Below are 12,154 nucleotides of genomic sequence, written 5' to 3'. Positions count from 1 at the left end.
CAGCTCCCCTCCGCCCCCTGCTCCGCCCCCAGCCCAGTGCTGCCTTCATTTCCTCTCCACCTCCAGGCCAGCTCCGCCTCTAGCCCCAGCTCCTGCCTCATCCCCAGTTCTGCCCCCAGCTCCACCGTCAGCCCAAGCTCCTCTGCTGAGCCAACTGGGCAGTAATGGGGGCACAGGATTACTGGTAAGGGGATGTGTAATAGGAAAAGCTTTTGTGTACCACTGCTCTAGTGCATACAGGCCCCGGACAAGATTGGTAGCCTATTGTGTTAACATATACCGATAAACATACAGGTAGAGACAGTCCCTGTCCTGAAGAGCTTAAGGTTAGGTCTATGCTAGAAATTTTTGGTGGTATAGTAGTATCACTCAGGGGTGGTTTTTTCTTTTTTCTTTTTTTTATACTGGCAAAACTCTTAGTGTAGATGCTGTTATACTGGGAAAAAATGTTTTTGCGGCTATAGCTTATGTCACGTGGGAAACTGGTAGTATAAGCTATATCAGCAAAAGCACATAACCTGCATCTACTCTAGGAAGCTTTGCTGGTATAGCTCTGCTAACAAACTTTTTCTAGTGTAGAGCTGGCCTCAGCCTGGGCTGCCAAAAACACAAGATACGTTACAGATTAGAGGGCATACAGCTGAAGAATAGCATTGGTGTACCAGGCCCCAGCACAGAGGTTTATTGTTAAGATAGAGAGGGAACTTAAGAGCGCTAGTCTCAAAAGCCTGCAATGGGTACCAAAAGGAGGGACTGGGAATGATTATGTGAAAAGGTGTGTCAGTATTCAGATATTGGTTGAGGCCTTTAGGTGTTATCTCAATCCAATAATTATAATTTACATTTTCTCCATAATGTTATATTTAGCAGACTGGTAAAGAATTGTTTTACAATACAACCAACTTCTCCTATGCATTCCCTGCTTTCCCCTGAAAAATGAGTCAACAGAAGTGGTAGGAGTTGTTTTGTAATTAGGTCCCTAGCTGCTTGCTGGACTGATGAAGTTGTGTTTTGTAATAATATGAAGTTATTTTGTTAGCAGACTTTACTTTCCAAGTCTTTTCCCCCTTCCAGCACCCCAAGGTACAGCTTTACTGGATCAGTTACCATCTGCTCCAGTGTTTGCATTTAGCCTGCAGGGCCTGTGATCTCAGAAATATTTCCTGTAAATGGAATCTCTCATGCCAGGCCTGTCACACAATAGATATATAATTGGATAAATCCTAAACTGGAAACTACAAACAATAATAAGAAAACATATTGTACTGTACGTGGTCAATGAATCTCTCCAAAATGGGATGTTTGCTTACATATGAAACTTAAGTATATTTTTCTTTTCTGTTTTTTAACAATAATGAAATTAATTTAATAGCTAAGCTCAGTGGTGCATTTTTTCCATTCAGCATCTAACCTAAGCAGCTTGCTGTGTTTTAGTGGAACAGTATATTATAGCGCAGACAAATTTACCTCACATTAGGTCTCAGTTCTACTCTGAGATACACACATGGACATCTGTTTGAGCTTGTGCATCTATCTACTAAGCTTGAATACACATGTCCTGCCAATGATTTTTAGAAGATACCAGACTAGATGGTGTGATGTGAGCATGATTGAGCCTGAGGAGAAAAGAATGGGAAAAATCCAGGCTGCCCTTGTACTATTCAACAAAAAAATTGCTTCATTTTTTAAAAAGATTACAAATTATATGTCAATGTTTTGGGGGTTTGGTTTTAAAAAAGAAGTGATTTTTAGTCCTTATTAAATGTTACAGATTGATAGCTTGGAGATTGAAGTTCTCTGTTTATTATCCTCAGAACGTATACAGCAGGGCAGTGACATTACAAACTTCTGCACACTGTCCCATTAACGGACCTCACCCCTAGATGGGACTGAGGGTAATTCAGATTTCATGCTGATCTTTAGATTCTCTACTAAGACTGCCAGCAAAGTGCTAATTGGTTTGAACTGTGGACGTGTCCTCTTTGACCTGGACTGAGACCACTTATGCAGTGAGACGGGCACCATTTTACAAAAGAGATTATCCCAATTCCATGTTGTATACTGTCCTCCTTTACTAATAGCTTTAGTGTTCATCTCTGCTAAGGCTCATAGTTTTCCCAAGTAGAGTGAAACTGATCTGATTCTTGTCAGTCTTACTGATTCCCAGGGAATTTTTAATGGCAGTGGGAAAATGACCAGTCTTAGTGATTTCAGTCTGCTGCTGCTTCAAAAAGTTATAAACCATGGCAGCAGCACTAGTGCCATTTGTTTGCAGACTCAGGAAGACAGCACTTCATTGGTTCACATTATCAAGGCAGTGTCACAGCTGGAAACTTAAAACAATTGAAACTTAAATACTACATAAATTCATAGTTTAGATTTAGCCCTCCTGGTTAACCAGGGAAATTTTTTTCATTTTACCACAGGATGAGTGAATTAAGACTGTGCTCATGCTGTTATTCCAGTAGTAACCAGTTTACAAATATATTTTCTCTTTCATATGAGTGAGAATACTGTGCACTAGTCATAATTTGAAGGCACTACTCTGAGATGCACAACAGAGCATCAAAAAAGAAATTGAATTTACCTTCAGTGAAGGAGAGTAATTGGTTTTTATACTTCAAAAAATCCCAAACCAGAAGGCTCATCTGTCTCTGACAGATAAAGGAATTGAGTTAGAATCTGAGCACCCTAATTGAAAGTAATAATAGTAATAATAAAGGGACTGCTCTGTATATTTTTCCAAACAGACTGTCATTTATGTACTATTCTAGGCTTATTTATGATAAATGTTGATCAAAGCACCAGACAGAATAAATCATTGAATCCTTTTAAATTCCAGGATAAAAGGATTAAATTTTATCAATGTAGCTCATCCGCCTAGCAGTCTATCTGCCTTTTTTTCTTGCATGATTTTTTTGGAACTTTAAAAGCCTCTTATTTTGGATTTTATGTTTAGCATGGCCAACACTGTCAAAACTGAGGGTGAAATCCTGTCTTGATTGAGGTCAACAGCAATTTTCCTACTGACTTCAGTGGTGTCAGTATTTTACCCACAATGCCTTTTAGGCTCCTAAATCCATATTCAATAACCTAATTAAAGTGGCCTGATTGCCAGAGGTGTTTTTCACCTGCAGCTTCCATTGAGTTCAGTCTGCATTGTAGGTCAATACTGTCCTAAACTGTCTAAAAAAATACCTTAATACTTTGTGTGAAGACAGGGACAATACTTTCTCAGAGGTGCTGTATGAGGGTCAGTGTTTGTACTGTACTTTAAAGATGTGAACTGTTATGTAAGTTACAATATCATTGGAGACTTTGACTGTAGTATCTTACTAGTTTCTGTTAAAGTTTCTATGCAGTACTGATACCCTTTGGGAGCATAGTTTTTCTTCCTTTCTCTGTGTGTTTGTATATATTTTTTTAAAGGCTGATAGATACATAATAGTTGTAGGCAACCTTAGGTTTTATATAAATATAATTCTCTTTTCATGCTAATGCACAAATAGGATATACTGTATTAGTAGATTTAACATTGTGTATTAAATAGAAAAACATTTTAACCCCAAAGAAAACTGAAATATAGTTTTGTTTCATCTGAAGAGATGTAATTGATTGTGTTAAGAGAATTCAGTGCAAGCTTTTGTCTCTCAAGGCACTTTTACAGGCCTCATTACAGTAGTATCTGAGCACCTCATATACAAAGAATTAGCCTGGCAACACCTCTGTGAGGTAAGGAAGATAGCAGAAATGCTGTTATCTCCTTTTTAGAGATGGAGGGCCAGATCCTCATCTCCAGCTTTGGCTACTTTGTGCTGTCTCAGCTGCACAAAGCAGCTGTAAAGCAGCCCTACACGTGTACCTGCGCATTCCCTATGGCAGAGGGCAGTCCTCAGGTGGGTTAGACTGAATCTGTGCCACTCACTTCCCTGCCCCCTTCATTATGGGTTGGAGGGGATAGGACAGAGCATACACAGTGTTGTTTACTGTGGTCCCTTAAACTGCTCTACATTACTCTGGGGGCCGTTTAGGCCCCTGGTCAGTTCAGGATCGGGGTAGCATCCCAATGACCACGCTACTTAGCTGCTCTAAGGGTAAACATGGTGCATTTTAGGATGTGGTGCAGAAAATGGAGATTCAGAAAAATTAAGGCCCCAATCCTTCCACATAATGCTTTACTTTAGTGGAAATCTTAGAGTAACAAAGTGACTTACCCAAGATCACATAGAAAGTAGGTGGCAGAGCCGGGAACTCAACCCACATCTTCTAAGATCTAGACCAATGCCTTAGCCACAAGATTATCCTACCTTTACCCAAAAAAAACAAAACAAACCAAAACAAAAATCCAACCCCCCTGAACCATTTTTGTGTGTTTATTCCTTGTATCTTATGTGACAAATTCTGCCCTGGTTTACATCTCATATAACTGATTAAAATCAATGGAGTTACACAGGGTCCTAGTCATGGTACAATCTTTCTCTTTGAGTTTACTGTCAATATATATAATTCTATTGCTAGGACTCCTCATAAAACATCTCGCTGTGTTAATTAACACATTTATCTCTATTTAAAAAGCACTTGCCTAGAGAGAGAACTGAGGACAGATTTATGCACCTTTAATTAGTTTGCTTCAAAACAAGCTGCCCTTGACTTATTGGTTCATAAAGAGGCTTGCATTCTTACTCCACATAGCCTTGGTAGTCTGTACTCTCTCATTCTAGTTAACATATCTCTGTATGTCATCAGTTTGGTCATTTCAGTGTCTGCTTTGACTAATAATACAGATTAGCACTGCAGGATTTGTTGACCACAAATGAGCAATCAAAAATTGTGGACTAATACTTGTAGTTGGATATACCCAAGTATGAATTTCAAACTCTGAAATACACAGTGTTTGCTGTTCTCTCATTTTACCCCCAGCTACTTAATACATTTGACGTAGTTTCAAGTCAGTGATATTTGTAATTTATATATGCATGTGTGATTACTGGTATAGAAAGCTTGGAAAGTACCTTTTGCTAGTACTTCACATGGTTACTAAACAACAATGTAAGTGCTTAAACTCCTACTTGATTGAGAAACTCAGTAATAAGGGACTAAATGGTGACTCGAGCTACATGCCTGCACAGGGGAGCGAGAACTAGGTTCTGAGCACACAGGAGTAGGTGGGGGCTGCTACCCATCTCCCCAGAATAAGGATATGGGGAGCAGGCAGGGCACGGAATGGGCAAAGATTCTGCATTCCTCATGCTTGCCAGTATATCTGAAATAGCGGGTGGGGAGCTGTAATTTGCTGTTAGAATAGGCCAGTAGCAAAATGACTGCCCTTTATTAATCCACCTCAATAGAGCAAAGGGAAGTAGGGAAGGAGTTGTGTCTCAGCCAGCATAATGCTTTCTGGTGCTACTGCTAGTGGGTGCAGTATATGCCCCACCTATTGCTCAAGGCACAGTCCAGCCTTAATTGAATCTGAATTTGGAGCCACATCCTGCTCCTATTGAAGTGAGTGGGTGTTTTGTCACTGGCTTTGTTGGAAGCAGGATTGAGCCTCTAAGCTGTGGAAATATTGTAAATTTTATGCTTTTACTTACTATAAATTAGCCTCTGTAATAAGTGAAAAGTCCAGGAATAAAGGGATATAAATACTTGCAATTGTGAGCATTATCATTTTCAAGAGACATTTAAGTGAGGAGTTTAGCCTTCAGATTAACATTACCACTTATCTCATCCTTCTGGTTATTTTCACTGCCCTTCTAACTTGGAGATAAAAATTCCTTAATGGTTTTTTCTGTGTTTTATTTCTTTTTCCACGATAATCAGATCTGTTCTGACTGAAAATGAAGCCAATTATCAAGAACAATAAATAAAAAGAATTGCATATTGCTTTCTTCCCATTGGAAGAAAAAGGAATATGTTGATACAGAACAAAGTTGATTGCCAAGTCTGAAGTACCAAAGGCAATGAGGAAGAACACAGGCCCCATCCTAACTGAAGAGCTCTAAGCACAATGAAAACATGCAGTACTGATGTCAGACATTAAAATATTTATAATTGCACAAAAAGAATTACAATGGATTGAAAATGTTTACAGAATATGCCAATCCTGTGTGTTAAAGAGGAATGGAAGCAAGAAAAGCATTTTGTGCTCAATCATTGTCCGTGGAAGTTTTGTAATTAATGTCTCTTACATAAGGTCCAATCCTGCATTATGATGAATATTTCTGATGTTGTATTCGGTTCCTTTAATTCTGAGGCCTGTGGGGGTGGAAATCGTTTAGCACTTTGTAGGAGTATTCACTGAAATAATTATTCCCTGACCTAACATTTAGGCAAGGACCAAAGCAATGCTGTGTAATTGGAGATGCACTACAATTTGTTAACAAGGATAAACTCTGTGTGACCAGTCTAAAGGCTTGGCTGGTGCTTATGCAAAATGGTATTGTCTAGGAGACCTGGATTTGGGAGTTCTTTTAGCATTTCATTATCTCTGACCAGCTAAGCTAAGAGCATCATAGACAATATACTTTGGAGAAAGTATCAGTCATGAATCTTCATTTCCACCCAATCTGCTTCCATAAGCCACTGGCTGTGGAACCATTATAGTTCTTACGAAGTAACTCATCTAATGGGAAGACTTTGTATTGGTCCATATTCAGCATACATAGCTATTGGAGAAGGAGAAAGGGTGATTAAGAGAATGAGAAAGGCAGTTTAGCATAATAGAGGTGGGTTAAAACCCTGTGATCTTTCTTGGATAGATCTGCCCTCTACAAGATGTAGTCGATTAGAAGAAACCCTTTAGCATTTTTACTTGGATGAGACATTGGAAAAACCTGTTATTTATCACAAGTCCCATTCAACAAAAAGAGTAAGAGAATAATAAAGAACCAGATCTTTGACATAGTCTTATGAAAAGTGATTTTGAAAATGTCTAAATATAATACTGGACCTATTTTTTAAAGCTGGACTCAGTGCCTGGGTACCCTACATTTTGTATCTTCTGTATGCCTCACAGCCATCTGCCTAAAGAGGAATGTACTTGAATGCATACGGTATCCAGGCCTCCCAAATAAATGGGCACAAGCTTTTATCTAATATGCACATTTTAATACCTGTTTGTGGTATAAAAACAGATTATTTTTTGTCCGCTCTTCACATTTGGCATGGCTTACTCATTGTGTGAGCCATAAAAATGTAGCCCATTATACCTTCTTTGTTTTGTTTCTATTTATATTTCTGGATATGAATTGCTGTGTTATTTATTGCCTAAAGTGCTAGTGAGATCAATAAGAAAATAAATAAATCAGAAACCAAAATATAACAAGGCCTTTCTAAACATATTTTTGGTATGAAAAGAGCTCTATGGCAGTTTTTGAGCTGAATATGAGGCGTCTCGTGATCTTAAATAACAGGCTAACATTTCTTTGAAACAAGATCCAAATTTATGCTAATTTCTTCTAGATCAGGGTATCAAAAACTGTAAATGTTAACTCCATGTCATACAGAAACTTTCGTGAATGGAATTTTAACTGTCCATTGATCTCCCCCCCCCCCCTTCCCCTTCTTGTAAGCTCGACATTTCTGATGGTTTTATCCCTAAAAATGTTGGAGTTACTATGTCCTCGTGTTTGACTGAAATTGTTGACCCAATGGAAACAACGCACTTGAATCTTAAAAAGGTGGCTTAGATGTGAGTGGCGAAAGACCGCTACAAATGCACTTTTTGTGCCTTTTGCCAGGCTCAAATGATCTGATGTATCATTTGGGTATGTTACTGATGGGTTTTGCAAGTGTACTTTTGATCCTGTGAGCATGCAGGTGATGGCATCTCTTACTTGTGTGCACATAGGTGACACTGTATGAAAAGTGCATTTGCAAAGTTGCACATGTACCTGTGGAAGCCTGGTTAAGGTCTCATTGAAAATCAGGCCCAATACATATGTATTTTAGGGAAAGCTATCAGTTAAAAAAAAAATCAGTTGTCATATTTGCTTTAGTGACTTTTATACTGGTGAAAGTTGCTGGATTCATACCTTTTCAGATTGAAATGCTCTATTTATTCACAAACTGTATACAACACAGGCAGTGATAATTCAGACATCCCCATACTTACCTTCCACTAGTCCTGAACCTGGACATAAAAGGACCATTTCCAGGGTTTAGTGGCAGCTTAATTTGTATCTCTGTTTAGCCCTTGGCATCTTCATGAACTGTGGTGATGGTTTTGTGATGAGAACCCCTATCTCCTTAGAAATTAACTGAGACCACCAATTTGCATCAAAAAGCCAGCAGCAAATAGCATTTGGTCTGTGCTGACCCTGGCCAGACTTGAATTGGGACCCTGGAAGTTGTTAGTCCCACACCACACTCCCTGAGCTATCCTGGTTCCTCATCATATCAATTACTAATTACAGAAATGTGTACTTTGTGTTTTTTTTCCCCATTCATATAACCAATTACCCTTTATGTTTGTTTCTTTTAATTTGTGTACCACAGTGAATAAAAAGCCCAATACCATTTAAAAAAAAAAAAGGAGTCTTTTACAACATTGCACGACACTTGTGCAGAGAAGAAGAGAAAGAGTAGCATTTATTAGCAATTATATTAATTGTATTTATATAGCACCAGAAGTGTAGAGGTATAGAGTAATACTCGCTCCCAGGTTTGAAGTACTAAAGGAGTACCTTATCCACATGCAGTGTAAATGAATATTTTGCCACTCTCTGTATTTAAACAAGAATTTAGAAATTAATTTGTCATCATCTGACAGGGGAAAAAAGGGCCAATATAGTTTTGGGCTGCTTTTGTGGAGGCATGAAAGGCAATAATCTCTTCCTATAAAGTTTCTAGTGCAATTGCATTTGGAAAATGTCATTCACTTCTTGGCACTTCACTATCAGAAATATATAAAGCAAAGGAATTATTTAAGGTGGTTGCAGGAAATTCAGGTAGGAGTGATGGGATGAAATTAAGACAGTAAAATTTAGGCTGAAAACAGGAAAATCTTCACCCTTTGGCTGAGATCTCTTAGGCTGTGAAATTGTCTCTCAAGGGAAGTGATGTATATCACAGCATTAGGGATATTTAAAACTAGATACAAATGTCTTGGATGGATTATTTTAGTGTCTCAGTCTTGATCCCTTTCCTGTCCCTTAGCCTACTGCACGTGAATATCAAGACTCCGCCTCCCCTTTTCCAACCACTGTCCCTAATAGGATCATTGCTTTTAAGGAGAACAATGCTGAATCATTGTGTAGCTGTGTTAGTTGGTGTATGGGAAGCCCAACACAAAAAGAGAGTTCAAGAAGCATCTATCAATCTTAGCTACTTAGATTCCCCCATTAGTATAGAATCTGCATACCTCACAATCTTTATGTATTTATCTTTACAATAACCCTGTTAGGTAAGGAAATACTTTTTTAACCCCATTTTACAGATAAGGAATCCTCAAAGATCTTGAAAGGTAAACTCCCTAAGGAACTTGCCCCACGTCACACAGGAAGTTTTAACAGAACTCCTGAGGTCTCCAGAATCAGAGGCTAGCACTGGGCCATGCTTCCTGTCCTTACCTATAAGTGGCAAATGGGGCAAGCAAAACTCTGAAGCATTATAGGGACAATTTAAAATGTTTGCATTATTATTTCACTGCTGATCATGTTATCAGCAACAGTATCCAGCTATTCTTGGATTGCTGGTGGAATTTAAGTAGGGCATCACCATGTTTTCATCCCCCTAAGTCAAGTTTCTCAAGTCAATATTTTTAGTCAAGACTTCAGCTCTGGACAGATACAGCTGGTTTAATATAGGATGCATGAATTTGTGTGATTAGTTTATTATACGATGAACACATTTCTACTGTGCAGTATTCAGTGATTGGAGTTTAGTGTGAATATAGATTGACTACATGGGAAAATGCACTTATCCTCTAATAATTTGAGGCCTGATTAGTTGACAAATTACAGAACAGGTTTTAAAGTAGACATGAAAAGAATGCCAAATTTATCTTTGCTGGCAATAATCGCTGTGGAATGAAGTTGGCAGAGAGCAACTAGAACTAGTGGCAAAAGAAAAGTTCTAATGACTGGTTTCTCTAATCGTGTAAAAGGAATGTTTTATGATATTTTAATTTACTACTTTTAGCATTTCCCATTTTGTCAATCGCAACATTCTGCGAGCTATTCTGGGATATTGTATCTGCATGCACTAGCCTATCAAATGCATTGATTCAAGCTGAGCTCTAGCTGTGAAAGAGATTCTGATGCCTCAGTATTAAGCGCTAACCACCCTGTTTGTGTGAGAAAGAAATGCCAGGCAGCAGATGGAAATGCCTACTAACAATTGTAAGCTTTTAAAAAGGGCTGTTTTACGGAAACTAAGTTCAGATCTGGAGCCCATCTCTAGTCTATCTCAAAGTTCCAGGGTGTTCAGATCCAGAATTTTGATCTGGCTTGTTATAAAGATGTAGGGCAGTCATGATGTTTGGATCTAGATCTAAATATCCAGAGTTCAGGAGTGTTTGTGTCCTGGGTTTGGGCCCATCCCTACTGATTTCTAATACCACTGGGAATTCAGAGGGCTTACTTTGAATAGTTTTAAAAGTGAAGATATGAATTTGCCAGTCATTGGTCCACAGATTTTCACTTATGAGAGGATTGGTCTTAGATCCATGTTTTATAGTTGTTCCACATCCAGAATCCAGGATGACAGTGCAGTTATCATCGTGTTTCATTGTTTTCTGTATGCACTGCTCAAATAGGGTGGATGGAGTGTAAGTGGATAATGCCGTAGTAATACCTCCCCTATTTCTCACTCCTCTGGATGAAAACAGGAAAAACTACTGGGGGAGGGGGAACATAACACTTGTGGGGTTTTTTTGTCCCCAGTTCAATGTTATGGCTATGTAGAAAGTTTTTATTGTTGAAGGTTAAAGGTACCCTGTATTTGGCAGGGAGGAGGTTAAGTTGTTTATTTGAAAAGCAAAAGTCAAATTTAAGAAAAGCAATCAAACCCTTTTGTGCATCATAGTAAATAATCTATGATTTCAGAGGGTAGTGACTTTTAAAAAGGGCTTTCATCATGGTTTATATCATTTTTCTCTCTTAGTGTTAAAATTTCCCCAGAGGTCAATATCAGTTCTTCTGTACTTATGCCTAATTTGGATGGTTAAATTAGCTTATTTACAGAACAATGCAGTTGCACTACCATTGACATTATCTGCAATTTAATTTCTTTTATAATCTTCTCTTTTATCAATCAGTGCTGTGTAGAAAATGATTGTCTTAATAATGCTTTGTGACAGGAACAGACTAGCATTTGTGTTTCCGTGCTTCACCCCAGTGGTATACTACAATGTTTTGCAGCTATGCAAAGTAGCATCTGCCCTACATTTCTCCCAATGGTTTGATTATTAAATGATGAGGTACATTAGGAAACCCAGTTTCAAATGGAATGACACAGGCCATGTACAACACTGCATTCCTCCCTAGGCCCGTCAGAGGAGCTAGAAGTAGGAACAGCTAGTATATCTCTCAGGAGAATAATATGTCATATCTATGGGCTGGTCTACACTGCGGGGGGGGATCGATCCAAGATACGCAACTTCAGCTACGCGAATAGCGTAGCTGAAGTTGAAGTATCTTGGATCGAATTACCTGGGGTCCAGACGGCGCAGGATCGACGGCCGCGGCTCCCCCGTCGACTGCACTACTGCCTCTCGCTCTGGTGGAGTTCCGGAGTTGACGGTGAGCGCGTTCAGGGATCGATTGCTACCCACCGATACGGCAGGTAGTGAAGACGTACCCTAACTCCACTCTGCCATTACAAGCCTCAGCCTCACTCTGTAAGTGCACTCCAGAAATTAAAATAATTTACAAGCAGAGGAATACGCTGTTTTTCCTATTCAGCTTTCACTTACAACTCTCAGATGGGGTGCTTCTGTACCATCAAGAAAACTGGAATGGTAATGTGCAAATTCTAGCCTGAACTAATTAGTAGTACCTTTATTGGTCGATCAGCACTTTGGTAAGGGAAGTATCTTGAATGAGAATGCAGTTCTTCTGCCCTGGGCCTTAATGTTCCTGTGTTCATTTCTACTGCATTGAATTCATCCCACGTATTTTTAAATCCCAATTCCTTGTTTATTAAATAATGGGGT

The 12,154-nt window shown here is 38.9% G+C and overlaps 1 protein-coding gene across 5 annotated transcripts in view; it reads left to right on the top strand.

Annotated features, from left to right (window-relative positions):
• Positions 1–12,154, top strand: part of BCL2 (BCL2 apoptosis regulator) — a 123,001-nt gene that overhangs the window by 42,372 nt on the left and 68,475 nt on the right. Inside the window, exon 3 of one of the 5 annotated variants that reach the window (XM_034762102.1) lies at positions 5,821–7,305. The exons of the other annotated variants lie outside the window; for them this stretch is intronic. Coding sequence (XP_034617993.1) covers positions 5,821–5,835 — 15 coding nt within the window. The 3' untranslated portion in view covers positions 5,836–7,305. Of the gene's footprint in view, positions 1–5,820; positions 7,306–12,154 lie in introns of those variants that run through there. 5 annotated transcript variants of the gene reach the window in all.

Source organism: Trachemys scripta, chromosome 2 (assembly GCF_013100865.1).
Source record: "Trachemys scripta elegans isolate TJP31775 chromosome 2, CAS_Tse_1.0, whole genome shotgun sequence".
NCBI classification, from domain to species: domain Eukaryota; kingdom Metazoa; phylum Chordata; order Testudines; family Emydidae; genus Trachemys; species Trachemys scripta.
The sequence above is the reverse complement of the archived record's forward strand: the minus strand, read 5'-3'. Positions and strand labels throughout refer to the sequence as shown.